At 41.6% G+C, this 26,507-nt stretch overlaps 1 protein-coding gene across 6 annotated transcripts; it reads left to right on the top strand.

The window, feature by feature from the left end:
* The first annotated feature begins 47 nt into the window (after positions 1-47).
* LOC143210923 (monocarboxylate transporter 9) lies at positions 48-26,441 on the top strand. 6 transcript variants are annotated; one of them, XM_076428211.1, is made up of 12 exons: positions 48-489; positions 585-941; positions 20,780-21,080; positions 21,215-21,358; positions 21,437-21,642; positions 21,722-21,950; positions 22,062-22,510; positions 23,019-23,247; positions 23,318-23,493; positions 23,597-23,819; positions 23,894-24,141; positions 24,286-26,441. In XM_076428211.1, exons 2-12 carry the CDS (start codon positions 855-857, stop codon positions 24,433-24,435), a joined length of 2,442 nt encoding a protein of 813 aa, XP_076284326.1. In that variant the 5' UTR covers positions 48-489; positions 585-854; the 3' UTR covers positions 24,436-26,441. The 6 variants fall into 6 exon arrangements, with proteins under 6 accessions (XP_076284326.1, XP_076284328.1, XP_076284330.1 ...); XM_076428213.1 differs by having other exon boundaries at positions 48-941; positions 22,080-22,510; XM_076428215.1 differs by lacking the exons at positions 48-489; positions 585-941 and adding an exon at positions 992-4,625.
* Positions 26,442-26,507: the final 66 nt, after the last annotated feature.

The following is a 26,507-nucleotide window of genomic DNA, read 5'->3' as shown; positions in this document are numbered from 1 at the left end:
CGTCCGGCGTCGAGCAAACGGGAGATCACGGCAGGCAGGCAGGCAGGACCTAGGAAAGGCGACGGCCGGGCGGTCGTTTTATTGATCCCGGGGCGCCGCGGCGCTACCCACCCGCGGCGGGATCGTCTGCGAGAAAATTCTCCTCGAACAGGATTTTTCGCGTCCGCCTTCACCCGGCCGGCCTTCGATCCGTGAAAACCGCCGCGAAAAAATAAAAAGGAAGTAATCCCCGAACCGATTCGGAATCGGTCCGGGAGTCGGTCCGTTCGCCCGCGAGGAGGAACGCTGGAGGACAACACTCTCTACGCAGGAAGAAGACCTCGGGATCCTGTTGTCCACCTAGTCTTCGTCCTCATCCTCGTCGGCTACTTCCGTGGTAAATCGTTCGTGGTGGCGGTCGTGTCGCGGGTGAGACAACGGGGCACCGAGCAGGGACCGGTGACGCACGAGCGACGTCCATCCAAGAGGACATCCGCGATACCACGGGGGGTAGGATCGTTGCTGGGTCCGATACTGTGCTACGGTGTCCCGACACCGATGGATTGAGGATACGCCCGAAAACAAAGCTTTCTGTTGTTCGGCAGCTACCGATGGTTCCAGGAACCCACTGGAACCCAATGGATTGCCAAGGATTATAAAGACGGACACGGGGCGCCTGCCGACCGCCCGAGACAGTCATCCGGATCGCATCGTCGGGATTCCGTCGATCTTATCCGTAGATCGGCGACTTCTTCCTTCCTTCCACCCCCCACCCTTCCTCGGATCGTGGGATCTGGCCGCTGCTGGATCCACCCGGTCCAGCCGATTTCGGGCAGTGAGGATTTAGAAGAATCGAGAGGCGCCGCGGCGCCGACATGGGCCCCGCAAGTAGCCGAGAACAGATTGGCGACCAGATTGGGGATGACGATGGCCTGCAGATACATACTAAGGCCAACAACATCGTAAGTGAGATTTTAATTAATTGTTCGCGAGAGAGGATGCTGGAATTGTGTCTGAATGGAGCTTCTGTACCCCTTTGAGAGGGTGGGTTTGAAATGTGGTTTGTAAACGATTTCTTTTTTTTTTGGTAATCCTTGGAAAGTTTTTGCACAGTTGGTAATGATTGGAAGATATTTTTGAATTTTTGTGAAACGATTTTATTAATCAGTGATAGTAAAGTGGACATTTTTGGTAACTGTATAGTTGGTACATAGTTGGCAATGATTGGGTCGCAAACATTTCCAGTTTTTTCTTTCCTAGAACAAAATTGCTGATTTATTAGAGACGTCACTATGAAAATGTTAGGAAAATTAAACAGTGGATACTGTAATTCGGCCATTGTTTTTAGAAGTTGTATAAAAGTAATAAATTTGATAGTATTTTGTTATCCAGGAGCTTAGGGTCTCATACAAGAAGTTCATAGATCATAGTCGGTAAAGTAAAAGCTTCGTAATTCGACGTTGGAGCGTTTCGCGTTCACTGTAGGGTGCATACTAACATATTATCCGCTTATAAAATTGCGATGCAACTCTGACGACCTCTCCTTGTCACAACAAATTTTTCCACAGTCATAATTAGGCTGTAGATTTTCATGTATTTATAACGTGTGCAAATTTACATTTATCAGAAGGAATCTTTGCATAAAAATTTGCAGTCTAGTCATGACCACCCGATTCCTATAATTTACATTTGAATTGCCTGAGAAGGGGGGACAGCTGTTATGACTATCAACGTGCCTCAAGTTTCTTCTTTCGAAAAATAGACAATAGTGATTAAAAACTAGAGCTATCGATCAAGGATATCAATTAAAAAGTTCCAAAAAATTCATTTGGAATATTACATAAGAATATATGCAGTATTACAGCTGTTCACATGAATTGACGATTTTATGATAAACGAAAAAAACAATTTTGAAATGAAAACCTAGCTACAATCAATCCGTTTCATGTCTGTATGAAGTCATGGTAATTGCAAACTGTAAATTGCAAATATACATTGAGTAATACTATGGGAAACCGTTACGTGGTGGCTTTAATAATTTAATCACGTCGCTGTAACCAACAAAAGCTCCGTGGAAACAAGTTACATAGGAACGTTTTGACTTCAATTGAACAGCAATAATTGTTTCTCATTGCTGTAGTTTGTAGTGGTATTCATCGAACTCACAGTACACTATTCTGTACCTGTTACGGTGATTGAGAACTTGTTTAATATCGATGAACAAACATCTATTTTCATTCAAACCTGTTCCAGTTACACGTCGGGGAAATGCAGGGGGTTGTATGAGGGTTGTTGAATGAAGAATATGGTACAATCAAACTGCGGATCTTTATGAACATATCGCGTTTAACGTTTTTTAACAGAACCTATTAAAAAAGTCTGTGCCATAATTCTTCCAATTCTCGATTTCAATCACCCCAAAAAGGACCGAACTCACCCCCGGTCTCCACGGTCCAAGTCTTTAATCTTCAGATCCGTTCTTCAAGGGTTTCTTCGGCTCATCCTCGTTCATCGAGGAATTCGAAATCATTGTAGTCCGATTCTTCCCGTTTTCTCATTGAAGATTGCCTGTGGCTTCAACTCTGACCTTCCAGACGCTTCAGCATGTCCCGAACAGGGTGCATCCTATCGCCTAATTTCCAATATTATTTTTATTGTAATATGAACTTCAATGAAGAATTGATAAAATAAATAAATCGGTAAAATAAATCGTGGGCCAAGGGGTTCAGTTGAAATGAATAAAATACAAGTATGTATCATCTATTTTGCTCGAAAACGTTCCGGCATCTCGTGCTCCGAGTCTTCTCGTTTCCCCATTGAAGATTGGCTGTGGCTTCACCTCTGAACTTCCAGGCGCCGCTTGAACATGTCCCGGATAGGGTGCATTCCTATCGCCTAGTTTCTACTTATGGTACCGATACCATCCGTGGTTATCGAGCGGCCCCGATTTTCCCGCTTGTAAACCGGAAGGTATAGGAGACCGAATTCGCGCGCGAGGTCGGCGTATCCACAAGCGTGTGCGCGCGTGGGAGGAACCGAACGCCGCTCTATTTTCGTCGTAAAACAGAAACGCGCCCCCAGAAAACTCTTTCCATGACGAAACCGAGATCCCGGTTAGCGTAACTCGCAGAACTAGATGAGTCCTGACGATAATTGGCTGGCTTTCAAACGTTTTCTACAAGAACCTCCCCTCCACCCGAATTTCCGCTCTTGCGGATCGAACCGTTTACCGAACAGTTCGCCTGCTGCCGCGTGGCGTTAACGTTCGCACTGTGGTCTGAATCATTCCATGCTTCTAATAACATTTCTCATTTTTTCTGAACTGATCTGGTAATTACCGCTTCTGTAGTAAGCTTGTTGCGTTGAGCAATTAATTATTAAAACAATAGCTTTAATGTAGGACAATAATTTTTATTTCGTTTTAGAATGAATTGCTATTAAGCATGCTCCGTTATAAAATTCTCTGTATCTTTCCGTAACATGTTGTCGAGTGACTTTATCAGAAATTATTGTATCAGATGATGTTATTAAATAATGTAATCAATCTTCGTTTAGTGATAAAAAGTTTCATAACGCAGTCAATCGTACAGATAAACAAATGATTTTTACATAAAAGACAACGCCTGCGACCGTTCGCATTTTGCTCACACCTTTGGATAAAATCAAATTACTTGATAGCTAGCCGAAATTTCAGCTACACGTTTTTATCATAAGTACACAAAATCCGTAATCTGTTAACAGAACGCATGAGGCCTCCAGAAAATGTAGCTACGATGTGTTCAAAATGTCACTTACCTCCGAAAACATTAGCAAAATCACGAAAGACGTCCAGCTAGAATCCCGATGACGTCTGATGGCGTCCGGCGGTGGACGCGTCCTCCAGGAACAATCCAAAATCTGTTCAGCTGCGAAGTCTTTCAAGACGTTCGCAGCAAATTCTCTGAATTAACAACTTCTCTCAGTAGACCGTGTCTGAAGCGATCGTGTTTGGTTAGCTGATGATCCTCTTACGATATCTCTATCCCGGTTTCAGTATCCACGACCAGTTAGAACTTTGTACCTATCGATAGATCGCTTTTGTCCGGTGGTGTCTGTGCTCGTTCTCGTCGTGACTAATGCCTGCGTGGAAATCTGTAGCGGAAGGAAGACGGCTAGGGTCTCTCGTCTCTCGAGTCCATCGAGAGAGAGAGGGAGAGAGCAAAAGCTGCTCACGGTGAGGCGTACACAGGGAGAGAGAGAGAGAGGGAGAAACAAAAGAGGGAGCGCGACTAACTATAAAGCAAAACGGGAGACGATAGGACATATGCACACGGGAGAAGACTCGACTAAGGGAAATGGAGTGAGATGGAGATTCCATAGAGTGGGGAATCGGATGGACGTCGGAGAGTCCGCAACGCGATAAGTCAGCCGGTGGTTCAGCAGCGCGCATTTTCATATCGCTCGTTCTTCCGTGCCGTCGCTGGACGCTGTCCACTCAGGTGGCGCGAGTCCCGCCGAGTCTCGCATCCACCCTCTCATTCGATCACTCGTTGAACCGAGGGTGAACTCATCTTCATTCCCGATCGAAGCTGCTCGACGATCCTGCAAGTTCAGTCGTGATTAGACCTGGTCGACGTACCTAGCCAGCCATGTCGCCCAAAAATAAGGTATGTAAGAAATTCTATCGGCTCTACGTCTTTGATAGACCACCTGGAAATGTGGATTTTAGAGCATCGGCTCTGTCGTTTGTCGATAAAGTGATGGTTACTGACGTTAAGGTTCATAGCAACACATGGTCTGGCTTAGGAGACATTCTGTCTACATATTTTGATAGTCCTCTCGGGAACGTGGATATCAGACCACAGAGTCCCTCGTGAGTGGATTTAATTGACGAAGTTGATGAAGTGTTAGTTTCTCCGCTGAAACTAAGATTCATTTTATAGCAACGTCCATTTATATCTCCTTTTTTTAGCAAAATTTACCTTGACCTTGAATCTCAAGGTCTAAAGGTCAACGATCCTTTTGGTTGCATCGTACTCTATTCATCACAAGGTTGAAATGTGCAAAAGAAACCATCGGTCAAAACTTGATTTTTCAGAAGAATTTAAGAAAAAATAAATTATACGAACGTTTTTGCTACTTGAATTAATATGGGTTAATTGGGTAACAGTGTTCAGAATGTACGGTCTTAGGAACTCTGGAGTCCAATTCGTTGTCCGATTCCACTCCATAAGTTTGTTGTTATTCTTCCTGAAATAGCCGGGAAATGTATCTGATCGTTCGTTGATAAACTGTTAGTTTATTCACTGAGATTACGGTCCATTTCGTAACGACTCCAACATTTGTCTAGTTGCAAGCTGCTTTAATCCCCTAGTCTGCCAACTCTCCGTTCGATACGCACACCACCATCCCCATTCAGGTGGAGCATATTCACTGCGTATTGTTTCTTCAATAAAGTGTATGAATATGTATACATATTACGGTACTCCTCTATCATTCGATATTCAATGACTTTGAATATTCATGTCAATATTCGTCTTAGGAACGAGAATCCCTTTCGTTGTGGAATATTAGTCTGTAGAATCACCGAACAACGACGAATGAAATTCGATCATGTTTTGCTAAAATGTTAATTGATTCGCTGGGAGTATGATTCAATTCGTATGCAATTGTACTGTGTAATATCTATCGCAATGTATTGCAACATCGGCATATTGTTCTGCAATTCGCAAGTTTTAATAAACACGTCATCATAGTCTTCATTGAAATAGAGCGTGCTTCATCGATCGTTGCTATTGCACCATGTCCACTAAAAATTGTGTGTAATTTTTTCCCTTCTAACTGCAAATTTTTTAACAGTCATTCACGGAACACTAAAAGCAACTATTCTACATTACTTTGTGAAGATAAGAAGAATGTGTCTATTCAATGTTCAGCCATTTTTTAAATAATATTAAATTTTGGTTCGCACGATTATCTTATAAATCTTTCTAAAACAGCTGTACGATGATATTCGATGATACGTTGATAAAAGGTTGCTCGAGAGAGTAAGGTTCAACTCGCAGCAACACCATTTCATATCGTTCTTCGACATCCCCAACGATACTCCGTAACATCTGTCGCCACATTCTGCTTCAATTCGCAAGTTTGCCGACTCCCCGTCCGATAAACACGCGATTCGATAACGCGTTCCGTGCGAAGAGATGATGGATCGAGCACGCGTTGATCTAAACTGCTACCTACATGCGTACAAAGAGAAAATCGACTTAGATTCATCGGCTTAAATTCAAACTTATTTGATCAGTTACTTGCACAACTTCAATCTTGAAGATAGTTGCCTATCTATGGTCTTCGGTTATCGGGCAAGTTGCGATAGAAACGATAGGCAACTTTGAACCATTTTGAGATTTTCAGCCTTCTTAATATTTTTAGCAACCCATTTTCTTAATATTTTTGATAAGCTATTTTATTGACGTTTTTATCGAGCCACTTTCCTGAGGATATTTAGAAAACCATTTTCTTGAGCTATTCTTCACACTGAACCATTTTCCTGAGATTGTTATTGAGCCGTTATTCAACTTGTTCAATCTTTAAAGGTTTCTCTTCAGCTATTAGTGTTCACGTTGATTGAAATGAATGGCAATTCATGCTATTTTTGCATTTGGAAAACGAATGAAATGCCTCAAATGATGCTTAATGGCCGTCATAATACATTCAAGATCAGGATACATTCATACGTTCAAAAAAAATTACTGTATGGATGCTTGTACATAGTCGATTCAAATGATCGCTATACATATACACGTCGATGCAGAAGTATAGATTAATGACGAGTTTGATCCACTGAGTGAAAATAGATGCAGACACTCTTGACCTGGGATAGCTAGATTTATTCTTCTTTTGTAAACAACTGTCCGGCAATTAATTCGGATAGCTATAATGCTAGAAGCAATAGGGAGACTAACGTGTTGAGAAGAAGTGGATTAAAAACAACTACGTAGATAGACATGTATTCAAGATAAGTACGTAGATGGTTTATTATTCAACCTCGTGGCTGGGTTTACAATAATTGCTCTATTATCTTACAATCTCACTCATTCATGCATCAATCATTCACCTATCTTCAGTCATACCTTATTGTACATACACCGCGTTTAATGCTCAAGTATCCTAGCATGTGTTGCCTTATAAGAATGAGAAGATTGAATTCATTCCGACATTTCACAATTTTTCTTATTTACTTCATTAATGAATATTCTATACATATTTCCCATAAGAACGTCTTCTGCAATGTATAATTTCACCAATTGTAATATAAAACATATCAAACAATTTTCTTTCTGCACATCTAACGTCTTAGAGCACACTGTCAAGACTACACTGTCAAGACGTAGTCCACACTGGCTCATTCCCAAAGGATTGCTAGCAGAAAATCGTCTAGTCATCAAACAGTGCTGTAATACTAAGACCTTCCGAATATGAACTTAGTAGTCTCCACAATGATCTCCCACGACATTCATTGACAGCGCCATTGACCCCCGCGAACCGTCTAAATTCGCTCGACGAATTCCAAAGGGGAAAAAGGTAGCGGTCGCAGAGAGGCAGCTGCAACCACGTGGTGGCGGCGAGCGGCGACAGTGTTTCGCGGTCGTGTTAGCACACAATTAGACCGGTATCGACTGCAAAACGCCGCCGGCCGATTAGTGGGCGTGTCTTTCCACGAACATCGTTGTTGTTCGCGCTAGCGTCTCGCAAAATTCCGCGACCGGCGAAAATCCTTACGTGACGGCTTCGCCGGAGGCCGGTTAATGGCGGGCAAACGCGGAATCTCAAGGTAAATATGAAAACGCGCGATACGATCGGATTATAAGCGAGACGCGCGAGTGAAAGTGGCCTACGTGTTGCCGGGCCGACGGGACGCTGATAATGAGCTGATATTAACCCATTGACGCCCAGTTTTGCACTTTCATTCGCATTTTTAACCCCTTGCACAACGTTCAAGCTGTAGCGAAAGATCTCGTGAGCTTAATGATTTGGAATTTCGTAATTTTCGAAAATCAACAACAAATAAACTGGGAGTAAACCTTTATGTCTGAAGGAGGAAAACAAAAATATCAAAAGATGAAAATCATTTAAGCTCCAGAGAGAGTCTCGATTACCATCGCTGCAAAAACATATAGCAACTCCGAGTCGTCTGGAATAGCATCGACCCACGCAGATTTCTCTCCGATTTTCAAGATTTTCATCTGGCGTATGAAAATTAATGCTTCCCGCGGAATGCAGTGACGCGTTCGATCGAGGAATCCTGAATGCAAGACTATCGTCCGCAGAGAGTATTACAATATCGTCTCATGATTCTTGCGGCCGCGCACCGTATCACGTGCCAGTTTTACAATGGATTCGTACCGAGGCTCCGGATTAAGATGTACTTTATTACGGCGCGAGCACACGCGTTATCTTTTGAGTGTTTGTTGAATTCGTTATCGTTCTGTATCGATGCCAGGTATTTCTCTTATCCCGCGGGCTAGTCGGTCAGCCAAAGTTAAAACGCGCAAACAACACCGTTCTACGTGTTTCTCTTACAATTACCTATTTTCAAGGGCCATCTTGACGGTTTACTCTTCAGAAATGACGCAAGCCGGCTTGCCGTCGACATATTCGGGTGGGCCCGTCATCCGAACGAATGGACGACGTTTAATAGGACGGGATCGATGAACCTGACCGTTCCTGAACGATAATGGTAAAACAAATATTCGATTAATCATCCACGATTGCCCACCGGTACATTTTCATAATCCCCTCGGTCTGATTAAACCCGATTAGGCTCGATCCCTGTGTCGCTCGCAGTATCGTTGGGTAATCTTCGATTTACTCGTTATCGTCACCAGAGCTGCAATTCTCAGATGCTTCGAGTTACATGTTCTACAACAAGAAAAATATTACAGGAAAATAGTGCCATTTCGGAGAACGTAGAAAATATTATACTGATCACAATCTACATATATGAAATAGCGCCGTTTTGATCATCAGATCTTTCTTAGCTTGCTAGAAAGAAAAATAAAATTGGCTCTTCACGTTGCGCTTCAAATCGTTCTTCATACGATTCTTTACCGATCAATTTAGAAGAACAATATTCGACATTCGGCGACAATGTTCCACCATCCGAAGAAATTCGTCACACATTTCCAATCGTGTACCGTTGTAGGTCTTTATCGTAGTATCTTCGCGTTGAAGTGCGCACTCGAGGCATCCGAGAGGGGCTCGCTCCGAAAAATGGGTTAAGTATCGGGCGGACGGAAGAAATATGGCGTCGATCGACACGACGCGACGGGACAAAATTTCGATCGAGCTAAGCCGACGATAAGTGGAAACGTTACTCGAGAGTAGATACATCGGGAACGCATCGGCGAACAATCGTTCGGCAAAGAAAACGCACGGAATAGAATAATGAATATAGACGAAGATAATTCCAGACGAGGTTGCGTTACGATAATCGTGCGGGTGCATGGAACCGACAAACAACGAAGCAAATCATGATTTGTGATTCATCGAAACTGCCGGGAACGTTGCTCTTCCTTTCTGTTCGCGGTGGTTTACTGGTTTTATCGCGCGGGACTGCGTGCTAGTATCTCTCGCCGGTCCTAAGCAAACTGGGACAGAGCGCAGAAGAGGCTAGCAAACCTCGTAAACAATTGCCCCGCTGCGATTCAGGAAAATATCGCCGGCCGGATCGTTTGTGTTTTCTGAGTCATTTCAAGGCGTCGCTGACGCGGACGTTTCCGCCAAGATGAGAACCAAATGCTCGTTTATTGCGTGACGTCGCGCCGCGAGCCGCGTCGGTCGCGTTTATGTGCGCTCCGAAAGGAAGCGCGCCCGGCCGGACGCCATTTTGGTTCTTGTCCACGCGTTTCCGAAACTATGATTACCAGATTGTCGATCTTTATATAACACGAAAACTATCCAAGTCTATTGTAAGAAACACAAGATGCATGGAAGTGCGTTTTCTCTTCTCAGAATTTTAGTAAGTCGAGAATAGTGTAACAACATTATTCAATTTTTTCTAATGTATTTACAGGTTCGTACTTGATCTATTCATTTTTGTATCTATAACAAAAATGAGTGGATTTATGTGAATTTGGAAATAGTGTTATTATACTATTTTCACTCGTCAAAGTCATTCATCAATGTAGATTAAATGATATTGATTAGTTAATTAGTCTAACAGATAATACAAATACATAAAATCTAAAAATGCAATATGTTAATGCAGAATTTAAATCGTAAAATGATAAGATGTTGTGTACATGACGGAAAAATCGAGTGAGACTCGGAAATTCTTCCTTTTAACAATGTAGCGCAACGATTTATAGTTTACTTAAACCCTAAGTGGATTACCAAGCAACTTTAAACTAATAATTGTTGAATGTGTGTTGATGTAACTGTCCGAAGGCTTAGGTAATCCTCTGCTCGTGTTTCCAATGCAGCAGAGCAAAATCGATTTCCATCTACCAACTCTGCAGAAATTAACATAAAACAAGTTACGCTGAAGTCCGCTTTAAAATTTTATTAACACTGTTTTCGTAACGACATCGCTTGTCCGAACTTGAAAATTATCTGACAAATTGCGTTTGCAAAGTTTACAAGCGTCAACTGATTAATGTCCGTTTAGTTGAATAAATTATTATCGACTGTATTTTAGTAACGAACCTATTTATCCAGACTTAAAAATCGTTTTAATGTGATAGTCAGTTCTTTTTTTGTTAAATAAATTGTTTTATTTTCAATTTTTGTGGTTGCTGCATCGATAGCGAACATATTAGAAATTTGTTGGAATTGAGCGAAGAGTTTAATTGAAACCGAGCTTTTCACTTGACCATTTGATTAAGCAAATTTCTTTGATTTTATCTGATTTCTGTGGTTGTTGAGTCGGTCGCGTCAGAAGTTTGTTGACTGTAGTCCGGTAACAAAATGATTTATCTTGACTTGGAAATTATTTTAACCTTATAAATTGAACCTACCTTTGCTACCAAGCTACAAGAGCCAACTCATCAGATCTTGTTCCATTAACTAAATTGTTTCGATTTTACCCAATTCCTATGAATCGATGAGCATATTTGCTGACTTCAATTTACTTCGCAGAACGTTTCCAAACCCGTATCATCCAGTTCGCGATAAAAATCCACAAGACAATATTATTCGTAACAAAAGGGAAAGAGGACTCATTCATATATGGAAGTGCAGACGAATCGAAGATATCGGTCGAACAATGTTTCCTTGTTCCGCGACGTAGGCCAGCCGCATCAGTGGGAGAAACAGGGCAGCGTTTCGTCAATTACTGCGAATTGGCTCGGTGTAGAGTATACAGTTCCGTAGCTCGACCGTTAATTTTTCCGCGGCCGATGAGAAGCAGATGGTGTTTTCATTGCGCTCGTGCCTTCAGCTCTAATTGTCGCTGGTTATTATCTAATTAATTCATAAGCCTCGTCCGACACAAGAGCATCGTGGAACAAACGTCGCAACGGCGCGGCGCAACAGTGCTCGCGTGCTCACGAGTGCTACCAGTTTTCCAGTGGTACCGGTCTCTTTGACGTGCTGTATCTCTTTCTGCGGCGATCCTCCTTACATTCCCTTTTCTCGTAGATCTGTAGGAGAGTGTTCCCACTGTGCGTGCTCGCTTCGAGATCGTCTTCGGGTTCTTTGACGTTGGTTCTTGCAAAATCTGGCTACTGAGGTTGATCCATGGGAGTGAATAGATCATAACTTGATTGACAAAATTATGTCTAGTGTTCGAAAACGGTGTTTCACTTGTGTGATTTTAATTATAGGGGTGCACTGTAATGGGCATTAAAGAGCTAGATGGCTAAATAGCTAGATACAATATAGATATCTAGATTGCTGCATTGGTAGATATATGCATAGATATCTAGAGTCCTAGATAGCCAGATGGCTAGGTGGCTAGACAGCTAGATAGCTATACCTATAGATATCTAGATTCTAGATTATTATACGGCTAGATGGTTGGATATACAGACATCTAGATTGCTAGATTGTTATATGGCTAAATGCCATATCAAGCCAGCAACTCGATGGGTGTTCATTGAACGGCCAGGAACCAGATGGCTGGGCAGCTAGATGGCAATCGATTAACCGCGATTCCGTGTACTGTCTCCAATCTAGATAATACGATATTTCGGTAAACTCGCGTGCAAGATCAATTTCATGTCGGCACAACCATCAGCTTTCGGTGATTAGCGTGTCACGGCAGGATATGACCGGTTTCTGGCAGAACGGACAGCCGTCGTCTCTTGTCCGTCACCATCGGCTCTCGAATTCGACCGTTCGATCTTGAACGTGACATCCTCCCAGCCGGCTGATAATACCCGTCGCTGTGGGAACTGTCACTTTCATCGTGAAGTACGACCGGTGCCAGCAAATATTTGCACGGTGAGGTAACGTTTCGAAACGGTTTGCGCTAAAAATTGCATAAACTGGTCTGTCTGTGCGGTCTCGAGGTGGGCTCGTCTCTTTCCGTCTCGCTTTTTCTCTTTCTCTTCCTCTGTCTCTCTATTACCGCTTGATATCATTATAGAGGAGCTACCACGGACTATGGCCTGCATCGAAACGATCACCGTAAGTCCCTGCTGATGATGTTTCGTTATGGTCTGTCTATAAAAAAAGAATCATTGTTGTATTCGTTTGACTCTGTTGAAATTTTTCAAGCAATTTAAAAAATGAACATCGACATTATTAATAATAATCGTTAGTCAGCTTTCTCTAAACATTCATAAGCCAACGATTTCGCAGAGTGATTGAACATGCACTTCACTGCAGTTGCATAGGTCGTTCAGCTTCGGAACCCCACGCGGTATGGACGAGGGTTTAGTTTATGGTCCACCCAAAGCGTTTGTAAAATTTAGTTTATGGCTCCTCGAGTGTGTTTCGTTTTCTCTGCAGTCCGAAGAGACACAAGCCAGACGACCGCGTGTAACATACAAATTTTCGAGTTTCCTTACATAACAGAAGTGGAGCGAGCAACTACATAAGATTACGAATGTTCACCATTGTAACACGACGACCGGGTGCTACCGTGCCGGTCAACGTGAATCATTCTTGAATGATACCGATCAGTGAACTGTGTGTACGTACATCGAAGTGTAAACACCTTCGGCGATCCGAAAAGGATAACACGTACCCTGATATCCGTTGCGGACGGATAGAGGCTCATTGTGCACCTCGAAATGAGTCAAACTGATCAAATTACGATTTGTCGCTTCAGGTACATCGAAAGGGATAATTCCATAATTTAGTTAACAGACTTCTATTTTGAATTGAATCCATTTTGGGCTCGATACACATTCTTAATTGATAATATAGTCTAAAGTTCTAAAGGGTAGAGTTACAATTGTTGAAAGAACAATGGCTATACGTAAGTAGGTTGTGCAATAGTGGGATGCATAAATAACATACAAGTGCTTTGTATTAGACTGTCGAGTCTCCGCAGCCCTGGGTATCTTTAAACGAATATTTCAACAATTGCTTAATTATGTCAATTCAAATAATTTGAATGGAATACATTATTTAAATTCTGTTTAAATGCACTATTTAAATGCTCTATTATCTAAATTACAACTGGGCAATTGAAAATAAACGTTGCTTTGTAATCTTAGAAACATTATGAAACAATAGAGAAACATCTATTTTCATATATGCTAATTCTGTTAAAATAAAAAATAATCTAGGCGAACTGTTGTGAACTTTTAAACTCCGCTTATAGTTAATTAAGCTAATACGAATATTGGTAGCTAAAGATATATGAACCTAATTTTCAGGCCTATATTTTTAACTACGTATTTTTGTAAGAAAATTTAAAGGGGTATTAGTTTGCACGGCCCTGAGTAAGGACCCAATAAAGGACAACATGGCGGCGTTTACGACTGACAATGAGCCCAATTCCTTAACGATCCGTCATTTGCCTGCAATCGATTATGACTCCTGAAATAATGCAGTGAACTCATCCGGTAGATGGAAACGGCAACGAAAAGACCTTTGGCATTGCATGGAACGCAATGTCACGGAGCCATTTATTTTTGTACTCCTTTGTCTACAAAGTCCCGGTTCGAGTTTTCGAAACGCGCGAAACACATCCGGTGCTCTCTCTCTCGCGAGTTTCGGTCCTCGATAAATCGTGTCGCGATGTTTCGTACTTGTAGTCGCTGTTTATCGTCCTACTCGTGCGATTACTGCAACTTTTTGTGCAGAATGCGCTCGGCTAATCCGCGCAACGTGCGCTCCACTGTTTTTTTCATAGGTATGCGATAATTCCGAGATATTATATGTTTACCGTTCCGATTCAACGACTTCCATTATTGAAGTCTACTTCAATCCTTTAGGAACGAAATTTATTTCAGTATCATTATTATTATTTTCAGACTGAATTTCACTATCTGGAAAAAACAGTATTATCGATATATTTGAAAGCCGATCATAGGTTAGCTGGATTTTCCACACGGCAGGTTAAAAACTTTACCTGTACAAAAGAAACTGTTGCAAGTCGCAAGTCTCTTTAATTATACATTCTCCCGAGAATATGGCATACTTTTAATTATTATAATTCCATTTTCATTCATTTGATACATTATTGACTGACGAGTCGATCATAGGTTAGCTGGATTTCCCACTCAGGTTACTTGGAAAATCTGCCACTAAAGAAATGGTTACATACCTCTTTAATTATACATTATTCAGAGACGAACATTATGACAAAAATGAATCGACCAAATACCAAACCGAACAGACATGTTATTTGGGAAAATATATTATTATTTCACTACTACTGTTCCCTACAGTTTACTTACACATTTTTTATTTTGCATAAACATCTACAAGCTAGTCACAAATGTAGAAAATCCGCTAATAATTACCTTGCAACAAATCTTCATAACGAAAACATACGTGATGCCTGAATAGAAAGTCACGTGACATCGATGCAGCACTTCCTCCATTGAAAGGATTTCAATGATTCAATTATCGAATGTAATAGAATCAGAGTTCATTGAATGCATATCCATAGAACAATTCAGTAACAAACATCGTTCAACGACAATTCTACACACTAAACATAGCAATCGGCGTATGTTCAATGTCTCGAACTCGAATCGAGATCGCACTGGAGGGAGAAAGGGCTGAGCCAGAGCTCTCCAGCAGCGCGGATCGTTTCTAATTCGTCGGATTGTTTACATCATGATTTGAGCTTCTTAACACCTCACAGCGTTCATTTACGTAACCCTCGGTACGCGCACAAATCATTCCAATGTGATCGCATGTTAAATCACTAGTCTCGAGTGTATGCGTCCACGGAACTTTTGCATTTGTCGTTAGTGAGAGACCGTTAACGAGAGACCAACATACGGTTGTTTGAAAATATCGACCTTAATTTTGAAACTATACATTTTTTTAAATAACCGTTCTCTTGAAAAATGATTTTGATGTCTTGCAAACTATTTTATTCCATAAGTGTACAGGCTGTCCCAGTATTGGGCACACTGGAGGGGGTAATTCAACATGTGGCAAAATAAGTTGAAAATATGGAATAAATCCAAGTTTCCTTAATCTACTTTCATGATTAAGAAAAATTTTAAATACTCTTGCACGCAATGTTTTTATTTTACATTCCAGATTATTAAAATAAAAATATTGTATTTTATGTTTTAAAATTTCAATTGTGAAAAATTGATTTGCGGAAATTTGACTGTTTATTTAAGATAGTTTTTTTTAATTCGAATTGTAGACCAACGATCATTGAAAATAGTAGGTTGAAATATTTTTCTCCGAAATTGTAACCGGTTCAGATTTATATAGACCGCGTTGCACAGGCGTCTACAGTAAACGTTGAGGGCTCTCGCGTGGCGTTCGGTTTCGCCGTCCGAAACAGTGCGAAGGAAAACAAGAAAAAAAAAGCAAAAACCATGGTTACGATATTATCGAAGGTGTCGATCGTCGCCATGAGCACCAACGGACTCGTGTCTGGTCGTCTGGGTGTCGCGCCACGTAATTGCGACAGGGTGGGGACGCGTGTGCGACGCCTCGCATTTATAGGTTAACTTTTCGCGCACGGCCGATCAGTGCCGCTTGAACGAGGGCTCGGCGCTCTCCTCGTGGTGGCGAGGCTCCTTTTGTTCCTCGAGTAGTTAAATCCTTGTGAAGAGGGCCTCGGTCCTTCCTCGGATTCACCTAGAAACCGCGATTAACCGCCGACAAACAATTCTCGCTGGATCTCGCGCGCGTATTTCCTTCGTCGAATCAGTGTTATTGACAGAGCCAGGGGGCCACGGCGAGAATCGCTAGGACACGCGATGACAGAGGAAAGGACGTCTGGAGCAGAGTGAACAAACTCTGCAAAGTGAACAAAGTGAACAGAGTCACTTTGTTCCACTTTGTTCGAGGAAGCTTCGAGCAGTAGCGCTATAGAGCGCGGCGTTCACGTATAAATAGAATTTCGCGCAGTGGTAGAGCTGCACACGCTGACAGCGCTCGTGCGTGAGCAACACCGCGGCCTCTCTTTTGGCGAAGTTGTCATGACAATTCGCGCGTGCAGTATAGTTTGTCGTTTCGTTCGAGTGCGTCCGTCGTTCTGGACCTCGTCGCGGACTTGATCCGGAACGCTGACCGTGTCGGCCAACCTGTGTGTCGCGTGAGCCTACACATAAAACAACATCGTGTGTAAATATATACGAATCGTCAGTTGTGTGAAGAACGCGGGCAGCCAAGGCATTCGCTATTGCCATTTGCGAGGCCAGTTTGTCGTATTGGCGCGATGCGAGCACGTTAGAGGCCTGTCAGACGGGGCGCTCGGTTGTCGAGAGAGGACATGGCAGCGGATTTCGATGACTGAGACACGGTCCCACCTCCTGGCGATATCGCACAGGGGCAGTTCGAGGTTTGCTCTCTCTCGCTCTGGTCACGGTAGCGTAAAACGTGTTCAACACGGGATAAAGTGACGAGGAGAGGAACGAAGATCATCTCGTCGGTGTGTTGTACGCAGCTGCGCGCACTTCAACGAAAATAGAACTCTGCGCGGCGGCGGCGACTGTGCGCGGTGAGGCCGACACGCAAGTCGGAGAGTGTGACATTAACGCGATCGTAGAATGTCGCGCGTGTCGCTCAACAAGTCGCAGTACAGCGGGTACGGCTCGCGTCGCGTGCGGAAGATCAGCACGGTACGTTTTCGACCAGTCTTCCCTGTTTATTTTGTAACCCGCGTGCTATTGATGCCTAACCAACTCACTGCCTGTCTGCATGCATGCGTGCGATAGAGAACATGCGTGCGCGTACAACGTACGCGCCCCTCGGGTTTCATCCTCTCCGGTGATCTCATTCGCTTGCACGAGTCACGTGACCCAGCCTTGACAGTCGGGCCGTAATTTACACTTTCGTGGCACTACAGCTGCCAAACCGTTTCCAACTGCACGCCGTGTGCACACCATTCGGCGAAAGCCATTTTCTATAATCGTTATTTTCTTATTCGTATACAGAATTGTCCAAACTATTAAATTATATGTCATTCAAGAATTACGATTGAATTCAGTAGGATAACGCCGAATATGCTCGAGAAGGAATTGCTTTACGACTCTAGCCGGCAGCTTGGTACCGATCGGCCAATCGCTATACGATCATGTATTGCTATACGATCATACGATGCTCATAGTTGCCAATCGAATAACGATCGAGGAACTATGAACGAAACTATTCATTAGAATAAAATTTCATTCGAATAATGCCCAACTCTGGTGTGTCTCTTCTTCGGCTAATATGTTTGACTCTGTTTTTCGTGAGATCTATGTCTGTCTCTCGCTCGCTCTCCCCTCTCTACCTCTGCACTTCGTGCAACACTGCGTCACCTTTGTTCGCGATTTGCATCCGTTGCGAATACGACGCCGACCGCCACGAGAAACAAGGTCGAAAACAATACAACTCCGCTCTCGAGGTTCCCTCGCCTTCACGTTAGGTGGCGCACACCTTACCGATTCTAATGACAGCAGATCAGCTGATCGCCGCTGACCTTCCTTCCATTCGGCCAAGTCACCGTCGGACATTCAAATGCACCGAGTGATTCACTTTTAACCTGTTTACCGGGAGCTCGCCTTCCCGAGGATACAAACGAGCTCACTCGTCGTGTTTATGGTATATACGAACATTCTGTCATTTGTATTTGATTTAATTGTAATCCGGGAACGATTTTACAACTTTTTTTCGACGGATGAATAAATAGTTCGAATTACTGCTTTGTTAGGGAGTTAGGCTTCTTGAAGACACAGACGACTTTATTACGTGTTTATAATAGCTACGACCATTTTAGAATTTTTGTCCCAATATCATTATAACCATAGACGATTTAAAAGCAGATTTTTTTTACGGATACAGAAAAAATCTTCTGGGGAAGATGGACGAGTTCACTTTTGATCTTGTAACGCATGCGACCATTTTAGAAGTTGAGTCCAACATAGACTGCAAATCAAGTCGATTGCGAGGAACACAAATTAAATGAAAATGAATTACCTCTTTTAATCATTTCAATAAGTCGAAAATAATATAACTGCATTCTTGAACTCTTGTAATGTCTTTGTAATATTACATGTAGCCATTCTGTCATAAATGCATTCAATCCGCACTCTAATCATACAAATATATGATAAAGACTTGCAAAAAGAGATCATACACTAACAAATTTTATGTTATGTTACCATTTCACACATGAAATATTATATTTAACATTTTGCACATGAAATATTCTGTTTAACATTATAAATTCTGTGTATTTAGCATTCTCCTGTATAACAGTTTCAAAAAACCTGTTCAGCAAAGACTGCATACATTTGATGTGACAGTAAATATACAACAGGATAATTGTTCCAGCTGTCAGCCATTTTACCTTGAATTGCTAATGTGAGAAATATTTATGTTAGTATTTGTGTGCAGTTCCACGTTGTTTAAAATTCTTGGAGATTTTGTAAGACATTCCAGACTATTTGTAGATTAAGTAATTAATTATTAAGCAATAAGAGTAGGGTTACAATACAATACTCTCAGCCTTCTTACATTTTGTGGACTTTAAAAAAATTTACTACATCAATCATAACACAATAATGTCAAAATTCATTTGTACTCAATTTTAATCTGGATGATCATATAATACAATGTAGAATATAGAACAAGGCACAGATAAAGCCACATTGTAGCTGAAATTCGATGTTGTGACATTTTACGATTATTTTTCGCCCACAGAGGTTTACATTCTCGAAATTTTACTGCTACAGTCGACGAGTCTGGATTTCTCCGGTAAAAGTGAAAAACATCGTAAAACGGTGATAATAAGAAACGAACACGTTGATTTTTAATACATACAATTCCCAAAGTTTGAGGACGAGTTAACACGCCATTCGTTCTAGAAAAGCGCTTTTTAAATGACGAGTTTATTCGTCGTTCTCGGTTAGCAGGTTAAACGATCGGACTGTCTATTTAGTAAGATAGTTTATACGAAGGGAAATGGGAACGCGAAATGTGTCGAATGTATATGTACCGTGACTAGACTGCAGATGGTTATGTGTTTGACACGTGTCGATGTGCGAAATTGAATTATATAAAACGTGAGTGGAGTATATAATCGTATACGAAAGTATAACAACAATATATCTATGTTAATTCTATATAATAGTACTATATGTAGATTCAAGTACGGGGCGGCCATATTTATTTTTATTTTCTAGAAAATCACTTCACCAAAAAGAGTAGTATGTATATAATATTATACTTCATCAAATAAAATATACAAAATGCATATTCACAGTCTAATCACGACAGAGGATACGAAAATATTTTTCTAAAATAAAGTAATTCCATCGCAACACAGAAATTAATTTCGTGTGTCCCGCAATGAAAATGTTTCTGTTTGATTGGACGTTTTATTTCGATTGGAATCCATTTCGAACTCTGCCGATCTGCCGATTGTTAATTCGCTAATGTGTCGCCACTTGAGGTCATTGATCGGACTCCCTCGTTAATCCGAAACGTCTGCAAATAAGCCGCGGGTCTTTCCTTTCAATATGATTGCATTTCGTAACTAGGACTCCAGTGAATTATTAATTTTCAGCTAAATTGATTATGAACTGTGTCGCAAATGTTAACGCGATCTAATCGAGCGACGAGTATCGTTTCCTCGTTATCGGATTCTCTGAAAAATGTTGCGCTAAATAAACGTAGCCTTAGGGAACCGGCTAAGCCGCAGTAGCCATATAATATCAGTTGCTTGCGTTTGCGTTATGAGATCATCTTATACTATGGAGTTGTCGTTCGTTCTCGTATTACGCTGGAAGAGGCAACTTCCAAAACGCGGTTTTCCGTCGATTCGCTTCATTTCTTAATTTCATAAGACTATTAAATTACCGGCGTTTTGCTGTGCAGAATATATTTCTGAATCAAGAGTAGAACGATCACGGATTCTTCGCTTATGTACGATTCGTTGAAGTCTCCTAGAATTCATGTGAATCGATTAATTGGTTTCCTCCTAGAGAGTCCACTGATCTATGATGTGTCTGTGTGTTTATGCACCTGCATAAAAGGACGCTTTTTCTTGCCCCATTCAAGGTGAACTGCTGCTAGTTTACTCAAGGCAAGCGTAAATATCAATGCTACGCTGCAACAAGATCCGGGGGAAAAAATATTCATTCAAACTATTCTGTCTAGTAAATAATACTCCATCGATGAGGAGGATAGTAATAGACATTTTTCTAGATGAAATGCCAATCTTCTCTTTTTCCTTTTACAGACGGAAAGCGAATACTCTGTGGAAGAGCATGCAAGATTAACAAACACCGATGGACCAGGCGATGAAACATCTCCAGACGATGAAGGGGGATCGCTGTGCGAATACCATGACATACCGCCTCCACCTGACGGTGGCTATGGCTGGGTTGTGGTATTCGCATCCTTCATGTGCAACATGATAGTGGACGGTATTGCCTATACGTTTGGTGTTTTCCTGGGAGAGTTTGTTAGGTATTTCGACGAGGGAAAGGGCAAGACTGCATGGGTTGGTTCATTGTTATCCGGCATGTATCTCAGTGCTGGTGAGTATTCTTCTTTTAGCTGTTTCTTTAAATCTTTGCACTCGAAGCTGTCTTATCTCCGAAACTAAGACATTCCTTCTGACCTAGAATATTTCTATTAGTAGCTATATGAAACGGTTTGTATTTTTTTCCAGGACCTGTTGTCAGTGCTTTAACAAATAAATATGGCTGTAGAGCAGTATGTATGGCTGGAAGTTTTTTAGGTGCTGCGGCATTTGTACTTTCAACGTTTTCATCCAGTGTAAATATGCTTATGTTGACTTACGGTGTTATGGGAGGTATGTAAGCTGCGTTCAACTACAGTCTGATCTGATTTCTCTTGGGAATGTTTTATTCGATCGTGTTGTTTCTTCCAGGAATTGGATTTGGTCTAATATATTTACCAGCAGTAGTTTGCGTAGGCTATTATTTCGAAACCAAAAGATCTCTAGCTACAGGCATCGCTGTATGTGGATCAGGGTTTGGCACATTCGCGTTCGCACCTCTTGCAACAATGTTATTAGAGACATATAGTTGGAAGGGAGCAAACTTAATTCTTGCAGGCCTTATTTTAAATTGTGCTGTAAGTAACTTCTTAAGGAGATCTGCAGTCTACTTATCACTACTTCTAATCACATACGATAACCGACACAAAATTGTAGGTCTTCGGTGCGCTGATGAGGCCATTGGAATACCCGAAACAATCGTCCGTCAAGCCACTGCTGCAAAGAATGGCGGAGGAGAAGAGATTCCAAATGGAGCGCGGCAGCATCGGCGGTTCTTATTTCATGGTTCAACTGCCGGACGGGTCCATGGAGAAAAGAATGAAGATGCCTATTAACGTTGATCCTGGCGTTCACTCCAGTTTCAATCTAGACCAATTAGTGCCTGGTAAGCTCTCGTCCTCGTTAATCTAAACTCGATCGAAACCCATCTAAGAGTTGCTCGATGCAAATCGTTTTTCGTCAAGATACATATCATTCAATACTCATAATATTAAAGGAACTCCTTTAACACCAGTTCCAACGGTACCGACCCTCCCCACTATATCGGAAGTCAAAGTGCAAGAACACTCGTCCAGCGGAGCGACCAGCAACAGCGGCAGCTTGGTGGACTTGAAGAGTATCTCCAGCAAGTCGAAGAGCAAACGGAACATCGACGATACCAAAGATTCGGAAAAGTCTGAGAGCGAGTTCAAGCCTGTCATCCCAAGGAACGCTTCGCAGCCTGCTTTCACAACACACGTCCAAGGCTTGCCCAAGAACGGATCCGTGCCATTCTTCGACAGAATCCGCAAGACCAGCACGGGCGAGAGATACAAGCCGAGTCTCAGCGCGATCAAGAACTCCAGAACAACGTTGAACTCGAACGGAGACATTAGGAAAAGTCTGCATCTGAGACTCTCTACGAGCAGCGTGATGGGCTCGCGAAACAATAACGCAGAAGTGGATGTATGTTTTATTTTAACTTTCGTATTGGCCGCGTCAACATGTTTAGCATATGTATTGGGTTATTCTAGTATCAAGTAGTCTACAGATAAACTTTGCAAGTGAACAGATTGAATCTTTTTATCGTTCCTCATTAACAAAACTGTCACTTAATTTTTAAGTATTTTTGACCATCGAATGTGTGCGTCCATTCACTGCCACATTTCGATCAAACGTCGCATAATGCTGTCGTTAAACATGTTTATTTTTTCCGCTCGTATAAAAAGCATACTCGACATTTATATAAACTCGATTTAAAAGTAAAATTAGATGTCTAAATAAAAATTGAAGATACCAGGTTAAAGATCGGTTTCGTACCTGAAAATGATATATAATAAATCTGCAGGCTATAATAGTATTCTCTTATCGAGACGCTTCGTAACATTCGCACATTCTAAAATCGGACATTTCATATGCACAGCAACCTAATAATAAATACATTCTACATATAGTGATTTTGATGCTGTTGCAGGACGGCGAGAGCATTACTTTTACGACAAGCAAATCTAGTATTCCAAAAGAGAAGCCACAGATTATTCGACCTCTGTCAAGGAAGGACATTTTTTACAGTGGCAGCGTAGTTAATTTACCAGAGTACCAGAGCCAAAAGTCGCTTGCAAATTACCGTCAAAGCGTGATCTCTTTATCAAAGTCTGTCCGCGGAGATCTTAAAGACACCGACGTTGAGAAAGCGCCTCAACGTGAGTAATTGATTAAGGAAAGAGTCGCGACATTCTATGAACTTTCCGTAACCGTGGAAAAATCTTTCAGAACCACTATGTCCTTGCTTGGTGTTGCCTGAATCGTTTAAAGAGGCTTTGGGGACGATGATGGACGTATCTCTACTGAAGAATCCAGTATTTCTTTTGATTGGTATCAGCAACGTATTTGGAATGGCTGGCCTCTATGTTCCCTTCGTGTACTTAGTAGATGCTGCAGTGTTAGACGTGAGTTACACACTATTCCTTTACACTCGCCCAGCCATCGGTGAAAGTGTTAATATTAAATACCACGGCGTACGCGGATTACATTTTAACGATTGATTTCCAGGGAATTGAAAGGAATTCAGCATCGATTCTACTGTCCATTATTGGTATAACGAACACTGTGGGTAGGGTAGCTTGCGGGTTCATAGCGGACTTCCCGCAAGTGGATTCGTTATTGCTAAATAATATCTGTTTAATTATATCGACAATCTCGGTAGCTGCTACTCCGTTTTGTCATTCTTACATGGCTTACATCGTCATGAGCATCTTCTTCGGCATAGCCATATGTGAGTGTTTTAGAATATATCGTGTGAATTATAGTATCGGATGTGATGGTAATTTGGTTTTGTGAATATTCCAGCTGGATACATTTCGTTGACATCAATCATCTTGGTAGACCTGTTGGGGTTGGACAAGCTAACGAACGCATTCGGCCTTTTAATTTTATTCAGAGGAGCTGCCGCTATCATTGGTTCACCTTTGGCAGGCGCCGTTTACGACGCGACACATAGTTACAGTATCCCATTCTTCATGGCAGGATTCTTCTTCTTCATGAGCACCGTCACTAGTTTCATGGCTCCAGCGATGAAACGGTGCATAACGCCGCAGGCATGTACACTAACACTTTACCGAGTTTTCATAAAATCGAATTAAAGATTACATCAAGGCCTTAGCCTTGAAGGTATTTAACAATTAAATGATATAGGTATTGCAATTTCGAGAAAAATTCTAACCATTGATTGTTGCTTGCAGACTCAGCCTGTGATAGTAGATACATTGACACCGATCGATGAAGATATCGAGGAGGAGAACGAGGACGATATCCCGGAGATCGTGGAAACTGCGCCGTCACCGCAAGAACCACCCGAGAAAGAAATTAAGCAAATAGAGTCTGTTTTATAAGTCTGGTCCGTTTCAAGGAGAGAGAAAATCGCCTTCACCTCCGAGCCACACTGTGATAGGGCTGCTGCTTCGAGAAGGTCTCACAAAAAATGAAAAGAAAAAGCAAAGATGTGAAAAGGAAAAGGTACTTCTTCGTTATACGTTTTAACGGAATTAAGCACAAATTTAATGAGTACAGCCCGGTGGTATTTTCTCGACGTACTTAGAACTTTTGCAATTGTATCTGATTCGTTTTCGTTTTTTTCTATGATACCGATATATACATATATACATTGTACACAAGCATAAGCGTATACAAACGGTGTAAGGACAAAATACCATCGGGCCGAGAGATCATTTGCCTATGTCAATAGTAGAGGATAGATAGAAGAATTTATTAACTCAATCAGTATAAATCGATCAGTATGAAAAAATGTTGAAAAAAATTGGTAAAAAAAGGCTTTTGCACTTGCATATCGATTAATATCGGGAGATAAAATATTAGATATCCTCATCATGGCGATCGTATATGATGAATGAATTACACACGTGTGTGGTGTATGCTTATGTATATACATTAGTTTCGGATTAAGGATGGTCAATCCTAACTCAGACTTTCGACTGGCTCTCTTTTTCTCTCCTCTCTCGTGTAGGCACCGTGTTAACGACAACCTATGCTCGCTTCTATTTTTTAAAATGTCTACGGTTTACGTATGGTGAAAAACACAACGAAGAAGCATTTGCTATGCCGTTGCGCGATGTGTGTGTGTGTGTGTGTGCGCGCGCGCGTGTGTGTGCTTGCATGCGTGCGTGAGTGTCGAGTCTCGCAGCTGGGTTTTTCTTGCGTTTAGGCATTGCCAATCGACTTTCGTAGAGCTCTAAGCGCGTGGCCAATGTCTTTCACGATCGACCATCCTTAATCGGCAAGAACTCACCCCACCTATACAATACACGTGTATATACATACGTATACATACACACCTCGGATACTTGTTACTTAAATCTATTTTTGGTCGCAATCCAAAGATACAATTCCAATTGATTACATTCAAAGAGATATTTTTCTTGCATACACGACAAATGTATATATATTATATAGGTAAACAAGAGAGAGATAGAGAGGGAGAGAAAGAGTGGGAGAAAATGAAACAGAAACGTGGATTAGGGTTACGTATACAGGATAGATGAATTCGCTGTTGCGCGAGAATGAACTGTAAATAACTATATAGGCAATTGTAAAATAGTATATAACGAATTATCGAAATCAGGCAGATAGAGAATGATTTCTGTTTCGCGGGAGAGAACCACCACACAGTCTCTTCTGTATTAATATATTGGTTAATGAAACGATTAACACGATGCTAGGTAGAGACTAATTAATATATTAACGAATTAGGAGAACGTTTATTTGATCGATGATGCGCGCGAGAGTGAGAGATAGAGAGAGAGAGAGGAACGTCTCGTCTGACACCGGCTAGTTTGTGTAAATTAATTCTTTTAGTTAACCAGAATTGACTGTCGGGAATACGTAGGCCGAGAGGGAGCACATTGATTAACACAAACTAATTCTCGACTAATACACGTTGCTCGACAAGAGGTAGTTTGCGGTGTCAGTTTCATCATTCGAGTGATCATTACAATTAATTACCGCGGGTACGCAGAAATAGATAGAAAGAAAGAGAGGGAGAGAAAGAGAAACAGAGATGTGTGTTTGACCGGACTCGGTAACGTTTTATTTACGATTACGCATACACGCCTATGGCCCGTCTAAATATATAAATCTGTGCCGATTATAAATTTATATATTTATACGGCGAGAGTATACAATACATAAGCAAACGAGAAATGGAGTATGTACTTGTGTAAATTTTGTTGAACGGCATACGAAGTGTTGTACTTGTATGTGTGATGCATTGTACATACGGATGGTATCGGTGGAAAAAATGATCCATCATCGCAGTGTTGCAATGTAGACGAAACAAAAAAAGAAAAGGAAAAATAATGAAACAAGGTGAAAAACGTAAACGTTGCTGTCGATGAGGAAGAAAGAATACCAACAGTGCTATTATCATCGCTACTACCGCTATCATTAT

The sequence above is a fragment of the Lasioglossum baleicum genome, chromosome 7, assembly GCF_051020765.1.
Source record: "Lasioglossum baleicum chromosome 7, iyLasBale1, whole genome shotgun sequence".
NCBI lineage: Eukaryota > Metazoa > Arthropoda > Insecta > Hymenoptera > Halictidae > Lasioglossum > Lasioglossum baleicum.
The sequence above is the reverse complement of the archived record's forward strand: the minus strand, read 5'-3'. Positions and strand labels throughout refer to the sequence as shown.